The sequence below is a fragment of the Hyperolius riggenbachi genome, chromosome 10 (assembly GCF_040937935.1).
Source record: "Hyperolius riggenbachi isolate aHypRig1 chromosome 10, aHypRig1.pri, whole genome shotgun sequence".
NCBI lineage: Eukaryota > Metazoa > Chordata > Amphibia > Anura > Hyperoliidae > Hyperolius > Hyperolius riggenbachi.
The window spans coordinates 106,939,353-106,958,211 of record NC_090655.1 but is presented as its reverse complement, the minus strand read 5'-3'; the positions used below and the strand labels follow the sequence as shown (position 1 = coordinate 106,958,211).

General features: G+C 41.7%; 1 protein-coding gene across 6 annotated transcripts in view; it reads right to left on the bottom strand.

Moving 5' to 3' along the window:
- BTRC (beta-transducin repeat containing E3 ubiquitin protein ligase) overlaps positions 1–18,859 on the bottom strand; it is a 312,139-nt gene that overhangs the window by 62,888 nt on the left and 230,392 nt on the right. For 5 of the 6 annotated variants that reach the window (XM_068255591.1, XM_068255593.1, XM_068255594.1 and 2 more), the window contains 3 exons: positions 18,570–18,687; positions 18,329–18,466; positions 12,739–12,857 (listed from right to left, as the gene is read on the bottom strand). In XM_068255591.1, the coding sequence (XP_068111692.1) occupies positions 12,739–12,857; positions 18,329–18,466; positions 18,570–18,687 (375 nt within the window). The remainder of the gene's footprint in view (positions 1–12,738; positions 12,858–18,328; positions 18,467–18,569; positions 18,688–18,859) is intronic. The other variant, XM_068255590.1, reaches the window with a different exon arrangement.

The following is an 18,859-nucleotide window of genomic DNA, read 5'->3' as shown; positions in this document are numbered from 1 at the left end:
AATGTGGCGTTCAGTTTTAAATATTTATGGCACAGGGCACGAGACAGAAACATATAGTTAATCAGTTTAGCCAAAGCTTGGAATAATCCACACTCTCACTCTGACACGCTGGCCTGTATGAAAATTGGCTTTGTAACCTTCTGAAAAGCAGCAGACATAATGTATTATGGGAAAAGTGTATGACTTTGTGGACGTGTCTTAAAATATGAAGAAAAACAGATTACTCACTGCAGCTTATTGCTTTTGTGTCACTTATTTGAAATGTCCTGGAAATCCACATTTTAAATTCAAGGAGCGGGCGGCTTATTATGGGGAAGAGACTCATGCTTACTATGCTGAGTAGTCATTTTTCAGCAATCACACATCAGGAAAGCATTTCATCAAGAATAATGTTAGTGCATTACATTACAGCTTTCCCAGAATAAACAGCGCTGCATAATAGCAACGAAATATTGTCCAAAGCATTTAAAGAAGCACTCTGCTCCAACAACAGATGTAAATGAATAAACGATAAAGCATATACAGCACTTTTTCATGGGACAAAAGGCTGGAAACCTCCATACTTCCCTCTGCACCACTGTACATACTTGAAAATAAAGTAGGGTGTATACAGTGGTTCATCAGAACCCAGTTATTGGGCCTTCTCTGGGTGCCATTGTTTGCACTGGCCATAAGCATGTTCAGAGAACCACCATTTGTAGTTTGTGCATTTTGGGTTTTGCAGCAGGAAGTGGCATTGCTGGTGTCCAATATGGAGGTAAACAGCAGCCTACATGTGAGTCATTAGTATAATGATCCATTACAATGTTCATCTTACTAGAAAGACTCCACAGCAGATCCCATGGATTTAACAAGAAGCTTGACATACACCCCCCCCCTATAGCTTTATATGTAATTGCAAATATGTTTAAAGGAAACCTGAATGGAGGAAACTTGCCTAAGAAAAAGGAAGGCTCTGGAGACTATAGAGCTTTTACATTCCTCCGTGCTGGCCGTCATTCCTGTGCTGTGACCGGTTAAAACTTCCTTGTCTGCTAGCGCTTCGATAGTCTGCAGGGATCCTTCGGAAGTACTTGTTTTCCCAAGTACTTCCAACGAAGAGCGCATCCATGCTGCACACATGCTAGACCGAGCTCAAAGTGATATTCGACTTAGTAGGTCTTAGAAGTTTGGCCAGGCACAGCGCAAGAACAATGGACAGCACGGGGGAATGGGAAGGCTCTATAGTATCCAGAGCCATCCCTCTTCTTAGGTTAGTATAAAACATGAAGCAAGTTTCCTCATTTTCCTCCTATGGTCCCACCTCTTTTCCTGATCCTGAACCTTTTAGTCCCTTCCACTCCTCCCCTAGAGGTTTTATGACGTTTAGGCATTCCTACTTATTTATGTCTGATGTAAGAATTTATTTTCTCAATCATTTTGGACACAAATCATGTATCTGCGCATTTTCTTTACACGTTTTTACAGTAAAACACTAGTTGGGTTGTTTAGCAGTCTGAGTGGCACAAATCATTCAAATGTAAGTGTTCCCATCAGCCCTTTTACCTACAGAGTTACGCTTTTAGCAAGAACAGCAAGTAAACATTTCAAGGACCTTTCAAAGTTGGAAAGAAAACTTAAAGGTAAAAAAATAAATTCAGGTACACTGAGTTCTAGAAATGACCACATCTTATGTATGGTAACATTTGAAGGTAGAAGAAAGGTCAACTAGAAATAAATAAAAACAATTCATCTTTTACTTGTGGCCTTTTGGATCTATAAAATGAGTTGGACAATTTGTAAACATTTGGCCTTCTGCAGTTTAAAAACAAAACATTTCAGCTACAAAAGGAGGACAAGTATGTGACAGAATGTGTTCGAAATAAATCAAGTCCTGAAACTAGCACCAGTCAAACTATTTAAATCATGATGAAGTTTTCTCATATTCAAGCCCTCTTCCTGTTCTGGTTATTACCACCTGTTGCGGTAACTGCTGTAAACAAAGGACATTATTGTCAATTTGATATTATATGTTTATATTAGTATTTTCCTGTACAAGATTGCTTTCCTTTTAAAAGGAATGTTTTATTTGCATTTTCATAGGTTGTACTTAGGGACCCTCAATTTGCATCAGAGACACCTCAATGTTCAACTTTTAAAAAGTTTTGAATACTTTTTGGAGAGGGACAACCAGGACCCATGAGTAGAGGAAGGTATGTGTCCTCCATATGTCTTGTAGCTGTGTACCTTGAACAGAGGTGGGGGCAAACTAACTATTTAACTAGCTACAAACTTAAAAGTAATACTATAGGAAAGGCAACTCTTACCTCTCCAGAATTTAAATTTATAAGAAAGAGAAAAGCGGCCCTTTAAAAAAAGCACCAACCAGTTAGGGATAAATGTATGGTACAAAAAAACTTTATTATACACACCAATTGCAGTAACAGCATATAGTTCATCTAAGGTATATAGAGCAACACATCATATTACAATATAATATGCCCATATGCTTATACCAATGCACAAATAAAAACAATTAAAAAACACATAATAGCACAGCCACGCCATCTAATCATCAATGCACATCCCCCCAAAAAAGCCAATCATTAAAGTATGGATACTGTATATGTATATGAGCGTATCTAACTCCACTCAGGGTTCATAATAAAACCCTTTTAGTGGAGGAACCCGGGTTCAGTCTAAAGTGCAGTGCATAATGAAAAAATACAAAACAACATTTCATATAATGGATTGTGCAAATAGCAAAAATACATGTGAACAAACCTAGGACTAATGGGAGCAGCCCATAGATAAGGTGCGCAGAGTGAAAAATTGAATGTGCAAGGGATAATACTTAGACCGGGTAGATCCGAATAACTGGGAGAGCAAGGTGGCGAGGCAGGCAGAAGTTCCCCTCAGGATAAGTCCCACTAGTTCCGCGGACCCACGTCCGCTTTCTCAAGGAGAGGAGAGCGTACCTCTCCTCTCCTTGAGAAAGCGGACGTGGGTCCGCGGAACTAGTGGGACTTATCCTGAGGGGAACTTCTGCCTGCCTCGTCACCTTGCACTCCCAGTTATTCGGATCTACCCGGTCTAAGTATTATCCCTTGCACATTCAATTTTTCACTCTGCGCACCTTATCTATGGGCTGCTCCCATTAGTCCTAGGTTTGTTCACATGTATTTTTGCTATTTGCACAATCCATTATATGAAATGTTGTTTTGTATTTTTTCATTATGCACTGCACTTTAGACTGAATCCGGGTTCCTCCACTAAAAGGGTTTTATTATGAACCCTGAGTGGAGTTAGATACGCTCATATACATATATCCATACTTTATTGATTGACTTTTTTGGGGGGATGTGCATTGATGATTAGATGGCGTGGCTGTGCTATTATGTGTTTTTTAATTGTTTTTATTTGTGCATTGGTATAAGCATATGGGCATATTATATTGTAATATGATGTGTTGCTCTATATACCTTAGATGAACTATATGCTGTTACTGCAATTGGTGTGTATAATAAAGTTTTTTTGTACCATACATTTATCCCTAACTGGTTGGTGCTTTTTTTAAAGGGCCGCTTTTCTCTTTTTTATAAATTACCTTGTTTTGACCCTAGCACATTCAGTATATATACACATTGGTGTGCGGATACTTTTCCACTTTCTCCAGAATTTAAACCAATAGGAATTGAAAAAGATTTATTCAGAGCACAATGTAGGATAATGCACTTCACAGGTGCTTGCCCGCTTCTTTTGGTCGGTATACTGTAGCTATTTATATACCAGGCGCCTCCACCCCTGTTTAAGATGTAGTTTATACCTTCATAGGAGGTGGTAGCTTTATTATTTATGACAAACGCTAAAGATTCTGAGTTCCTGCATGTCAGAAGACCCGGAGAACCAATCGGGGACGGTTATTTTCCTGCATCCTTAAAGAGAGTCTGAAGCACCGAAAAAAATACTTCTTTTTACTTTCCATTTATCTTAAGCAATATGGGCATAGCTGGAACGCCGCATTCCCGCAGCAGAACAATGTATTTATACCCCCCAAATCCCTGGGCAAAATTCGGGGATTGCTTCCTGGAAGAGGCAGAGCTTTGAGCAGTAGCTCTGCCTCTACTCTAGTCAATCTCCACCGATCGCCGCCTCTCCCCGCTCATCTCAGTCTTCTTTCACTGAGACGGGCGGGGAGAGGCAGCGATTGACTCCAGCAGAGGCAGAGCTACAGCGCAAAGCTCTGTCTTCACGGGCAGCAAAATCCATGACCTGAAAAGCCGTGTAATTCTGCCTCGCGATTTGGGGGGTATAAATACATTGTTCTGCCGTGGGAATGCGGCGCTTCAGCTATGTTCATATCGCTTTAGATAAATGCCAAGTAAAAAGGAGTATTTTTGATGGCTTCAGACTCTCTTTAAACAGTGGTAATACAAATATATATTTTATACATTCAGATATGGCACCTTTGGGCTCCTGGTCTCTCCTCTCATCCATAGGTGACCTAGGGTTCTTGGAGCCACCTGTATCTCCTCCTACTTTGTAGTTGATTGCCGATCAGGCCACCTTAGCTTGTGAGTACCTATTATTAACCGTATATATTTACCGTATTTACCTAGACACACTACACAGTTTTTTTTCTCTTTCCCCTTATTTTTTACCACATGTCTGATCTTAAAGCATACACCCACTAATGCTAACCTTTAAGGAGAGAGCCATGTCTTACTGTCATCTTCCATTCTATATTCCACCTTTCTTGTCAAGGGTTTGGTTTGCTTTCCCCTGGATGAAACACTTGGAGCCTACTAGTGAGTGTGGACTTTATGGACAAGTGTTTTTTCAGCCAATGCAATCCGTCGGCCAACGTTGTCTCTCCCCCACATTCTCGCTCCTTCTACCTCTTCACTCTCTACACATGAAACCTTCGGCTCATTCTTTTCCTATTCCATCTATGCTCAACCAGGCTACACTTTTGCTAATGTAGTAATGGGAATGGAACACTGGCATTGCCGAGAAACAGATGAATACAAGGCACATCATCAGGCACTTTTTATTTATGTTCTGAAAACACTTTCGATCTGTTAAAAAACAAGAGACATTATCAACGAAAGTCCATAATGCCTCCTACACAAAGCTTATTTAAAATCTGTGCCTGGAGTTCAGCTTTAATATGTGTTTGTAATTGAAAGTGTTCACTTCCCTTTAATATATCTGTGAAAGAACTGGAAACATTGTCTCCATACGTTTATTGCAGTCATTAACATTAAAAGTCTCACGCTGCATCTTCAGTAAACCAACAGCTAGAAACTACAGGGAGACTCACAATGGCTCTTCCACCTTGCTGCTTTTTATTATGAGGGCTCTCATCTCCGCAAACTGATTGTAAAAAGGAGGAGAAGAATGCAAAAAGACTAATTACTGAAAAAGACCCGGAACTGCCCAGGGGAAGGACAGAAAACACACACACACACACACACACACACACACACACACACACACACACACACACACACACACACTTCTAAGTGATAAAGGATGTTAAAGATCCTATACGTAGATAACAGGTTTTCTATAGGTTGTATGCATGTCCCATGGGCATATGTTAAATAAGGATGCCAGGAAAAAAGGGCGCCGGGTGAAGCCGAAGTTGTAAAATATCTATAAGCACTTTTTTTAAATTGTTTTCCTTATCTAAGTTAGAATAATAAATATGTTAAAATAACAGTATTAAAAAGGGTGCTGGGTGAAGCTGAAATTGCAAAATATCATCTATAACAATGAATACAAAGAAATATTTACAGTCATAATGAGGATAGTAAAACACTCGTAAATATTATGAATATTTTACTACAACTAAACCTTTACCTACTGACTACCCTCAACCGATGCGTAAACCTAACCCCCCTTGGTGGTGCCTAACCCTAAGACCCTCCCTGGTGGTGCCTAACACTAAATAATCCCCCCCCCCCCCCCCGATGGTGTCTAGCCCTAAAATCCTTCTTCCTGACCCCTAACCCCAAGACCCCCCTTTCCTGATGCCTATCTCTAAACCCCCCTTTCTGGTGACTAACCTTAAAACCCCCTCTCTCTGCTGCAAATGACAAAAGATATATTTCTAAGACAATACATTTCAAAATGATAATTTATAAAATTATAATTCTCAAAACAAATTTCAAAATGATACAAAAATTCAAAATGATCATTTAAAAAATAGTAATTCTCAACATTTATTTCAAAACTAGTAGACCTAAGCCAGTTTAAAAACGGGCTCTAGGTCTCTCTCACCACTGCCACATGACAGCACGCGTGTGCGCACCCACCCGCCGCCCTCCGCACCTCCTGGCCCCATCCTCCTCCTGTCCCAACAGTTACACATGCGCAGTAGCCAAAACACAAGGGATACAGGGACAGGAGGATGACGTAGGGACAGGTAGGGTTTTATTATACTGTATAGGATGATAATTCTCTAAACTAGCGGCCTCTATTTCTCGGTCGTCCAATTGCCGATATTTTGCATTAGCGCATATGGGGCACCCAAATAGTCCATTAGCCGCAGGCACCCAAATTTCGGTCCCATGAAGCATGTGAGAAGGATGCGGGAGCAGCGCTGAATTCTACACCGCCACTTAATAGTAAATATGTGTCCAGAATTCTCCAACCCTATAGGCAATGTGAATGAATTTATCAAGTTACGAAAGAAAGGGAAAACTAAAGTTAAAGAGGAACTTCAGCCTAAACAAACATACTGTCATTAAAGAGACTCCGTAACAAAAATTGCATCTTGTTTTTTATCATCCTACAAGTTCCAAAAGCTATTCTAATGTGTTCTGGCTTACTGCAGCACTTTGTACTATCACAGTCTCTGTAATAAATCATTGTATCTTTCCCTTGTCAGACTTGTCAGCCTGTGTCTGGAAGGCTGCCAAGTTCTTCAGTGTTGTGGTTCTGCTATGCTCAGGGGGGAAAGAAACACACAAATGATCTTTTGAGATTCAAAAGGAATGCTGTATACAGCCTGCTTGTGTATGGATGTATTTTCTATGTGTGGACATACTGTACATCAACCTACTTCCTGTTTTGGTGGCCATTTTGTTTGTTTATAAACAAACTTTTTAAAACTGTTTTTAACCACTTTTAATGCGGCGGGGAGCTGCGAAATTGTGACAGAGGGGAATAGGAGATGTCCCCTAACGCACTGGTATGTTTACTTTTGTGCGATTTTAACAATACAGATTCTCTTTAAAGAGACTCTGAAGTCTCTAAAAAAACGTATTTTTATTTCATAAATATGCTGAATACCTTAGCCCTAACTAAACCGCCGCATTCCCTCCGTTCTAAACTATCTAAATCCCCCCTAACTCCCCCCTACCTCTCCCCCGCAAAATCCACGACTTTCTTAGTCGTGGTTTTTGCTGCCCTAAGCTCTTCTGTGTGAGGCAGAGCTATGAGCTGCAGCCCTGCCTCACACGCATCTGTTAGTGGCGGATCTCCGCCTCTCCCCCACCCCTCTCAGTGAAGGAAGACTGAGAGGGGCGGGAGAGAGGCGGCGATCTGCGCTGACAGACGCGTGTGAGGCAGGGCTGCAGCTCATAGCCCTGCCTCACACAGAAGCGCTCCCCGTAGTGTGCCCCAGGAAGTTTGGGGGGATTTAGAGTTTATAGCTAAGCAACAAGAACATCATCATCAGAAATCCAGTGGCGTAGCTATGGATTGCCCGGAGCTATGTGTCCCGGTGCAAGGTTTACATTGGGCTCCCCCCAAGCACTTCATACATAACATTTGATATGGCACACCAAAACCTTCCAAGAACAACCACAGTGTCAGAAGCGCAAGAAAGGGATGGGGAACAGTTAGTTAATGATTACTACTAATAACAGCACATATAGAAGTGATTATTACCAGCATAGGACCAATTGGGAGATAATACTGTGGTTGAGGGTGGGCCCCTTGGGCCCCCGATGCGCTCGCTGCCTCTGCACCCCTATTACTACGCCACTGCAGAAATCCATCATGCTTTGCACAACATCAGGGGGAAAATGCCTGGGCAGTTTTCTTTGATGGGGAGGAGCTTAGCTTCAGTTTAGCTAAAAACGAGGCTTTGGTAAGAAAAACAAAGTTCTGATGCTGTGAAAATGTTAAAGAAACACCAAGCCTTTTCAGTGCTGCTGAGTAGATTTTTAGTCTGGAGGTTCACTTTAAGAAGGGAAAGGAGGGTGTGTGTGTGTGCGGGGGGGGGGGGGGGTGGGGGGAGGGGAGGGGGGGTTATTGATGGGGAGGAGGAAAAGTGTGAGTTTAATTACTTGAAGGGAAGCAGTTGATTTCAGAAGTGGTGGGATTTTGCGAAAGTGCTTTCTGACAGTGACAGGTCAATAATAAGAGAATGATATACTTTGATGCCTGTACTTTGACTAAAGATTTACTGACTGCTGGCAATCAGCAAAGCGTTGTAAACAATGTATACCTATAGGATCATTTACACCGCAGCGCTTGCGATTTCCAGAAATTGCAAACGCGCTGCATGCAGCAATGTTGGAGCAATTGCAATTACATTCAATGAATGAAAATTGCTATCGCTGTACAAGTGCAAAATTTTGATTGCGTTTTGCGATTGCAATTGTGAACCAGCTCTTAGAGACACTTATTTTTTTTCTTCAAAATATTTCTCCAATTTAATATTTAAGTAGATCTAAATTAAACGAGATCTTAACTCACGTTTTCTAATTTGGATAAGTAAGGGAGGAAGAGTAATTTTTAAAAATGTAAAATGACCTTTAAAGCGGACCTGAACTCTTGCACAGGACAGAGGGGAAAACATAGAAAAATGCACCCTGTATGTATTTAGAGAGTTAAGCTTATCTAATTTTCCCTCATCTGTGTCTAATCACAAGTTGTAATCTGATCTCTCCTGTGTCACATGACTGTCGAGCAAATAAGGCAGATATGCTCATTTGAAAGCAGAGGATGGTAGCAATATGTCTGCTTCCATGAAAGCAGGAAGTACAAACACTGGAGATTTATTTTAGGATTTCTACCAGCTGTAACAAAGACCTTTTTTCTTTAAAGGTTATTATACTGCTGCATATATTTTAGAGCAGAGAGGACGTTCTAAATTCAGGTCCACTTTAGAGTCTATTTAAATGCCCCTACAACACACATTCCATAGATTTTTAGAAGAGATCACTTTTCTTCTATTTTCTAATAGACATCTCTGCTACTACTTTAATGGGAGTTTAGCTAGTTACAGATTTACTTTAATGAACTGAAAGTTAAAGCCTTATTTTAGTGTCTTCATATGAGTGATTTCACAGGACCTGTCGTCTATGAGTGACAAATCTTTCTAAAGGTGAAGTGGTCAGTCTGCCTTACGGCCTCTGAGGTGCTTAACTTTAATCCTTGTGCAGATCGCTTGATACTCCTCACTGTATTGCCTGATGAGGCGGGATAGAGCCTGCGAAACGCGTTGCAATTTTTTTTGAGTTTCTAATAAATGTGTTTGACTGTCTGAATCGCAGTCGTTGTCGTGTCTGCTTGAGGTAGGTAAGGCCACCACTTCCTCCTTCATTTTTGCCATTTGAGTTGGTTTTTGAGCTCATTTAATCTAATTTTATACTTTTGGCGCCTCTGTTCATTGTATACAATTTCGAGTCCACCCTTGGTGGAGGGTTGCTACCCTTTTTTCCTGTCTACAGAGAGTGACTTCCTAATCCTGAGTGGGGTCAGGATAATCTCCCCACCTGCCTTTACAATGGTTGCCTGCTGGTGACCCTGACTTGAGTATTTAGCAATACCAATTTATTGCCACCTTATCCAGTACGTATTACACTATTGGGGCTCTTAGTGTTCCCTGTTTTTATATCTTTGCACTTTTAAGTTCATACACCGATTAGTTTTTCACAGAAAGCAATAAAAAACTCCCAATGTTGTCTAAAACCGAGAATTTTAGTTTTTTGGAAGTAGCAGCATTTTTCTATTACAATGTGTCCTCCATTAAACTTTTATTCAAAGACTAACCCCTCCCCTAAAAGCATGATACATAATTTTACTACATGGATTGGCAGAGTCCAGACCTTAACCCTATTGAGAATCCTTGTGACGTGCTGGAGTAGAATCTGTGCATTCATTCAAATCTATATAAGATCTTGTAGAAAAATGAATGCAACTCTGGACAGAAATAGATGCCACAGCAAATGCATGGTGTAATCAAAGCTAAAAGCGCTCCAACCAAATATTAGTGTGACTTTTTTAATTTTTTTTTTTACAGGCAGTGTATTATGCTATGCAAATCATTTGGAGCATTTGTTGGGCTCAAAACCTTTTAAAAGAGAGAACACACATTATGCATCAAAAATCAACTGACATGGAGAAATCCATACTCAGACTCACACCACTTACACAATATAAATAGGTGGAAAGATGGCACAGCAGTAAGAAAGAGCAACAAGTTCAAGTTAAGCCACGTATTTAAAGGATACTTGAACTGATATATAACCAGATGAGATAAACAAGTATGTGCAATGCGAAGCATACATAAACAATGACTAGGCAGTGTTCCTTTATTTTCTTTCCTTCACTGCATGGGTAACTGAAACTAAAGACTACAGTATAAAACTCTAACATGGCAAAGAGACAATTCTAAGTGAAGGAATTAAAGAGAAGAGAAAAAAAAGGGGTAATAGTTCATGTTAGGGGGTGGAAACCTTTTATAAAGGTTCTCAACCAGCTTAAAAATTAAAAAAACTAAACACAAAATAATACTGTGGGATTCCTAGAAAATGCTATTTATGAGTAGAACAATTGTTAATTTCATCATAATAAAAACGAAAATCATGAGTGTGTTAAAAAGAAAAAAAAAATCATACAAAATGTGGCGGCCCCTTGTTGTGGTACAAATTGACGCAAATATGGAGCATTCTATATGGTGTGACCTTTGGCAAGCCAGACTCCAAAATAGAGAGCCACTCAAACTATAAAATAGTGTAGTCAACAGATCAGTGAGGTGACGCTTAAAGGGGCACTACAGCGGAAAACTGTAAAATTTAAAATATGTGCAAACATACAAATAAGAAGTACATATTTTCCAGAGTAAAATGAGCCACAAATTACTTTTCTCCTATGTTGCTGTCACTTACAGTAGGTAGTAGAAATCTGACAGAAGTGACAGGTTTTGGACTTCAAAAGCACTTAGTGAATGCCAGTTCTGTCCAACTGCCAAAAAAACTGTGTAGCGAGCAGGGAAGCTGGCCGGCATCATTGTTTACATTTTTTTAGGGAATATCTTTATAAAGAATAAAAGCCTTGCTGAGAATCCCCTATGAAGAGATGGACTCGTCCAAAACCTGTCACTTCTGTCAGATTTCTACTGCCTACTGTAAGTGACAGCAACATAGGAGAAAAGTAATTTATGGCTCATTTTACTCTGGAAAAAATGTACTTCGTATTTGTATATGTTTGCACATATTTAAAATTCTACAGTTTTTCGCTGTAGTGCCCCTTTAAGCACACTTTGGCCCATATGCAATTACATTTTTCTCCTAGGTGATCTTTTCAAACCTTGTCAATAAAATACTTTTTAAATAATTTACAAACAAGAAAATACTCAAAGTTATTTTGAAAGTATTTTTTCAGCTAATTTTTGGCTTTTTTAATTAAAAGTGCTAAAAAGTTATATTAAAAAGATGATAAAAAAAATTATCTCCTAGGAGAAAAAGTGAACTGCATATGGGCCTTTTTGCTTTAACCTTCCTGGCGGTAAGCCCGAGCTGAGCTCGGGGTAAGCCGCCGGAAGGCACTGCTCAGGCCCCGCTGGGCCGATTTGCATAATTTTTTTTTTGCTGCACGCAGCTAGCACTTTGCTAGCTGCGTGCAGTGCCCGATCGCCGCCGCTACCCGCCGATTCGCCGCTATCCGTCGCGCCGCAGCCGCCCCCCCCCCCCAGACCCCGTGCGCTGCCTGGCCAATCAGTGCCAGGCAGCTCTATGGGGTGGATCGGAATCCCCTTTGACGTCACGACGTCGATGACGTCGGTGACGTCATCCCGCCCCGTCGCCATGGCGACGGGGGAAGCCCTCCGGGAGATCCCGTTCTTTGAACGGGATCTCCGGATCTCCGATCGCCGGCGGCGATCGGAGGGGCTGGGGGGATGCCGCTGAGCAGCGGCTATCATGTAGCGAGACTTTGTCTCGCTACATGAAAAAAAAAAAAAAAAATTTAAAAAAAAAGATTTGCTGCCCCCTGGCGATTTTTTTGCAAACCGCCAGGAGGGTTAAAAAAAAATTCAGCTTTTTTCCATTCTATGCCACCGTGGCCCCATCTTAGGCCCGGTTCACATTAGAGTTAAAAATGGTCTGTTCCCAGCTCAGACAGGTACGAATCAGAAGCGTATCGATCCAATGTTAACCTATGGATCCAGTCACATCCATTAGAACGAATCTGTTTCCTACTGCGCCAATTTTTCCGGACCAGTGAGCCCAGCGGAATGGAAATGGATCCTGAAGCACTGCATTGGGGCAACGAGAAAATGCCCCTTGTGAACGGACCATTCTAAATAGAAAAATACACTTTGTTGATGGGGGTCTGGGGGGGGATATGGGGAAACGGAACTGAAGCAGGGGAATGGAAACTGAGACAAATCAGTTTGCCACTTCAACGCAAGTGTGAACCGGGCCTTACCCTATCCATTTTAAAGGATGGTTATTCAGTGTCCAGCTTTTTTCTAAAGTCCTATTAACAAATTATTCACACTCTTCTGGGATTACTTACCTGACTGTGGAATCGGAGGAGCCAGTGATGATAACCCGCTCATCATATTGCAGACACAGAACAGAGCCCGTATGACCCGTCAAAACTCGTTTACACTCTAGCGTATTCTTATCCCATATCTAGGTGTAGAACAAACGCAATAGATTAAGCACAGAAGACAGAATCTTCCCATATACCAAGCAATCACCAGTTTAGAGGGAACCTGAAGCAAGAGGTATATGGAGGCTGGCATATTTATTTCCTTTTAAAGGATACCACAACTGAAATGTGACATAATGAGATAGACATGTGTATGTACAGTGCCTAGCACACAGATAACTATGCTGTGTTCCTTTTTTTCTTTCTCTGCCTGAAAGAGTTAAATATCAGGTATGTAAGTGGCTGACTCAGTCCTGACTCAGACAGGAAGTGACTACAGTGTGACCCTCACTGATAAGAAATTCCCCTTTTTTACCTCTTTCTTGCTCTCAGAAGCCATTTTCTGCTAGGAAAGTGTTTTATAGTTGGAATTTCTTATCAGTGAGGGTCACACTGTAGTCACTTCCTGTCTGAGTCAGGACTGAGTCAGCCACTTACATACCTGATATTTAACTCTTTCAGGCAGAGAAAGAAAAAAAGGAACACAGCATAGTTATCTGTGTGCTAGGCACTGTACATACACATGTCTATCTCATTATGTCACATTTCAGTTGTGGTATCCTTTAAACAATACCAGTTGCCTGGAAGTCCCGCTGATTATTCTGGCATCAGTAATGTCTGAATCACACCTGAAACAAGCATGGAGCTAATCTTGTCAGATTTTTGTCAGAAACATCTGATCTGCATGTTTGTTTGGGTCTATGGCTAAACGTATTACAAGAAAAGGATCAGCAGGACTCAATTTGTATTGTTTAAATTAACCACTTGCCGACCGCGCACTCATAACGGGCGTCGGCAAAGTGGTAGCTGCAGGACCAGCGACGCACATCTGCGTCGCCGGCTGCAGGCTAATTAATTAGGAAACAGTCGCTCGCGCGAGCGGCTGCTTCCTGTCAATTCACGGCGGGGTGCTCCGTGAATAGCCTGCGGGCCGCCGATCGCTAAATGTAAACACAAATGTAAACACAAGCGGAAATAATCCGCTTTAACATTTTTACAACGCTGCTAACAGTAGAAGCGTTGTACTAGATCAGCAAACCCCGGCCAATCAGCGGCCGCGGATCGCTGTCACATGACAGGCAGGAGCCAATTAGAGGCTGCACAGGACAGATCCGTTCCTGTGCAGCCTCCGATCTCCGGGGCAGGGAGGGAGAGGGGGAATCCTGCGGTGGAGGGGGCTTTGAGGTGCCCCCCGCCAGCCACACGCAGGCAGGAGCGATCAGACACCCCCCCCCCCCCCAGCACATCATTCCCCTAGTGGGGAAAAAAGGGGGGCAATCTGGCCACTCTGCCTGTTGTTTGATCTGTGCTGAGGGCTGTAGAGCCCACCCAGCACAGATCTTCTAAATCAGCGCTGGTCCTTAAGGGGGGGGGGGGGGGGTAAAGGCTGAGTCCTGAAGTGGTTAAATAAAACAAACTGCCCCCATATCTTTCTCACTTCAGGTTTCATTCAAGTTACTGTAATCACATTTATGTAGTAGAAGGGTAAACTGACTAAATCTACTGTGAATTAATATTTTAGGTAGTCCCTCAAATGAAATACCGGTAAATGTGCTAGCTTTAGCTTAAACAATATTAAAGGGATACAATAGGTTACTTGACAGCCTTACTCTCTACCAACCATACTTCCAAATAAGAGTTGTATGCATTGCAGGTCTTCCTCCCACATTTCTAGAACAGAAAGAAGCAATTGTGGACTTTGCTTACTCAAAAACCTATGTTAAAGGTTTACAAACCTCAATATTTATCCAATACACAGAAAAAGAGCAGAACCTCCGGGCACCTTCCGTCCAATTGTTTTATTGCAGTGTTAAGGTGATGCGTCTATAATACATCCATATGACTGGTCCTCAAGTGATGGTGTGATGGAGGTGGGGGGCGCCGAGCACCAGTTGGGGCAGGATGTATTATAGACGCATCACCTTAACACTGCAATAAAACAATTGGACGGAAGGTGCCCGGAGGTTCGGCTCTTTTTCTGTCCCAGCAGCAGAAGCGTCGGTGATCTGGTGAGAACGGTGGTTCTTTTTGCCCATATGCACCTACACTGCTCCAAGATAGTGTAGGGAGTGCCACTCACATCTATTTCTTTTTGGCAAAATCTCAATATTTACACTGGGCTAAAATTAAGGGAATAAAACACTTGAGATTCTGTGGCATCCACAAGTGGATTTTCCTACTGTTGACCAAACAATCTTGTTTAGCAAGTAACATCAAGATCGAGGATGGATGCACCGGAAGTGAAGGGTCAATTTTGTGAGCATCACAGATTCATGAAATTCACATGATTATTATTCACATGATTGCCATCTGGAGTTGGAAAATATTTTTTTCCCTTTTGGGGCTAATTGGACTGTGTCTTGTACGGGTTTTTCGCCTTCCTCTGGATCAACAGGAATATGTGAGGGAGCAGGCTGGTGTTGTACTTTGTTCTCTGGTTGAACTCGCTGGACGTATGTCTTTTTTCAACCCAAATAACTATGTAATATTATACATAATATCACTTAGCAAACCAATCCAAAAACACAGCTTCATGTACCACTGTTATACTGCTGCTGGCCAATACATCTTTACACTATTAATCCCCAGGATATTTAAAACAACTGCTGAATATACAGTGGACCTCCCACAACCTCAGATCAGAAGGGCTTATAACCCAGTCATTCATAGATTCCACCTTAAAACATTTAAAACTAGAGCATTCTGTCATGCTGCTTCTACCCCTGTGGAACATCCTAGACTATTCAGTGAGGACACTTGCATGCCTGGAGGGCTTGAAGTCCAGATTAAAATCTCAGCTGTGCAATCTGGAATTTACAAACCTAGCTCTTTCTTGTGTGACAATATCAATCCGGCCACTAATTATTGAACTTGGATGTATCAAGCTCTTTGGGTCCTGTGGAAGAAAAGCAGTTTACAAATGCCTCCTCCTCACACAAACTTCTTTGCCAGTTACATGTTGGCAATGTGAAAATGTACAAACCTTAGTATAGTCACAGTTCAATAAACAATCTTCTATAAACTTTTGTGTGTACATGCTTTACCTGGGACATTACAGCACAGGAAGCCAGATGTTACATTGAGAGGCTGATTGTAGACTCTCCTGCCACACTTTATCACTGTGATGCAGAAGCCCTCTCCCCGTCAGTGCTTACTCTGCATCATGTGATGCAGTGATCCCAGTAGTGGGCAGTGTAATTAGGTCGTCGGCTCTTTTTACTACCAACTGTATTATGAAAGGTTATCTTCAGTCCTAGTGGGCAGACTGGACAGTGCCCAAAAAAAGAGCGAAGGCACCAAAGAAACCAAAAGCTGGTCTCATTGTTTTCAAATAAATGGGCACTTCAAATTCTGGGCAAATTGCTGTATATGAATTCTCTTGACTGTAAATGTTCAGGTATTACCCAGCTTTCAATCCTGTTTGATGGGATAGATTAATGACACAATTTGATGGTGGTCAGATTTAAAAAAAAAGGGGACCAAAAGAATGAATGAATCTTAATTTATCTGAAAAGTACTGGATTTTCTCCATCATGTATGAATCATTATAAGATTGGTTTAGCTCTAGTTATTTGCCAATACCGGACCACTGTTTAATGGTCATAGCCAGTCTCAGAGTCATTATTTGCTAGTTTATGAACGCAGTGCATTGATTCAATGAATAATAATCAGAGAAAAGTCACTGCTGTCGAGCATGGAATCACATACGGTACATAAGCAGATGACAAATGTAACCAGTTCCTGGAAAACTAACTTTTTCTTTTCTGGGCTATGGATCACTTTTAACCAAAACAACCCACTTAACGATTATGGTGCCACTCTTTACGCTGTAATATTTATTAAGGGGTATCTGTTTCTATACAGTTGCATGAAGTTCCCCCTGTTCTTGTACTTGGGGGGGGGGGGGGGGGGGGGGGGGAGGGGGGCTGATAAATAAGGTGGGGATAGATCACTGCTACAGATTGCAACGGGTTTGACTAGATGAAATGGATATCTGATGCAGAGGAGAGACTTTTATCGATACTCTGTTACACTTTCTGATGATGTTTTTAACTGCCTCATGTCACAACCTTTGAACTCTAATTTCTTGCCTCTGAAGAAAGCAGCTCTCGTATAGACCATGAAATGTGCATCAGGCCAATCCCTGTACATTGACGCGACATATCGATTTTTAACGATTTTGTCATATTTATTACTCAATGACTGTAATTAAAAGTTACATTTACAGTGAATGTATTATCGATTGCAGACCTGAAACCCTAATTTTCTAGTTTTTCTTTTATCTCTATTGCCATATTATCAGAGGGGTGTCACCTTATTATTGTTTTGTCTTTTTTCATGTTTTGATTATGCTCCCCATGAAAGGGAAACATGAGTTGAGTATAAAAGAAGAATTTATTCTTACCTGGGGCTTCCTCTAGCCTCATGTACTCGCTGGGCTCCCTCGCCGTCCTCTCAAGTGGCTTTGTTCTTCTTCAATGTTCTCAGTTAGGAAGTCTTCAGATGCTCCTCCCGTGCTGCACTGTGCTGGGTGGCGGGAGCTTTCTGCACCTAGGCAGGTAGTACTGCGCAGGCACAGAACACACCCAGCTACAAACGTGGCCTGGCCCTCATGCTCAGTGCAGCCCAACTGTCGCGACTGAAGCCTTCCTAAAGGAGAAGATTAAAGACAAATGGAGCAACCCAGGAAGACGGCGAAGGAGTCCGCCGAGTACATGGGGTTAGATGAAGCCCCAGGTAAGTATACATTCTTCTTTTATACTCATCTCAGGTACACTTTAAGAGGCATCAAATGGTCGTGTAAAGAAATGTGATACAGCACCAACAAACATTACACCTTTATAAGGCACAATGGCTAGCATTTTCTGCGTTAACGGTTTACATTTTGTAAAATTTGCTTCATAAATAAGTCCCTCCTGATCACTCTGCACCATTTCCACTGCATAAAGCACACACTCCTAACACTTCCAAAAGATCCCTGCTGCATGCTATGCCTCTAGCACAAGGACACTGGGAAATGTCCCCCAGAATCCACTGCTGTACATACAATGGGGCAGTTACCAAATCTAGTGCAAGATGGACTAAAGCAAATCTTGATGCATGTAGGAGCAGAAATGGGGCAGCTACTCAGAGCGGACAATCAGAATTCTCGATCTGAAACTCTGCTCCATTTTTGCTCCAGTTGTCCTTGCACTGGGTTTGATAGATGTACTCCAATGTAAGTTATAGGGTTCACCTTAGATGTTAGCCATATTTCACCTTGTCAGAGCTGGGGAGAAGGTGCAGCTAGAAGCCCTGTACTTCACTCATTGCCACTAATGGCATCAGTAGCTACAGCAACCGGATAAGATGACTGGAAACCACCTGGCACACACTCAGTGATCATCAGTGGTACCTGAACCTCATGTTCAAAACGATTGTAGCATAGCAATTGCAAGTTCCCAGAATTCACCTTAATGGTATTGTCTCTGAGGCCACTCACTATCTTCTGGTCATCGTACTGTAAACAGTAGACCCCTTTGCTTGTTTCACTCCGACAGTGAATCCTCTGTAAGCTGTGTCGGCCACACCGCCAGTTTGATTCTATTGTCTAGAAAGTATAGAAAGAATACAAGCAATATGAGCAATTTCTGAAAACAAAAACAGGCAACATCAAGATTTTTAAACTCCATAGAAAGGAGAGAGTGTCCCACCTCTATGTCTTGGATGATCTTGGGATAAAGTGCTCTATAGAAGGAATTTGGCGGCGCCTTTCCATCTGGAGGCTTGTTCTTAAATAGATACTGGCCCCTAAGTGACAGAAGAAACAAACTGCTAAAATTACAAAAGACTCAAAATCAATAACCATCATGTAATCTTGCAATCCTAAATGTAGACATAACCAGCCTGACTGTGGCGCATGGTTTTATTTCACACAATGTTGTAAGAGACAGATCTATCTCTGTGTGATCATAAAGAGATCTGTTGGCTGCCCATACACTGC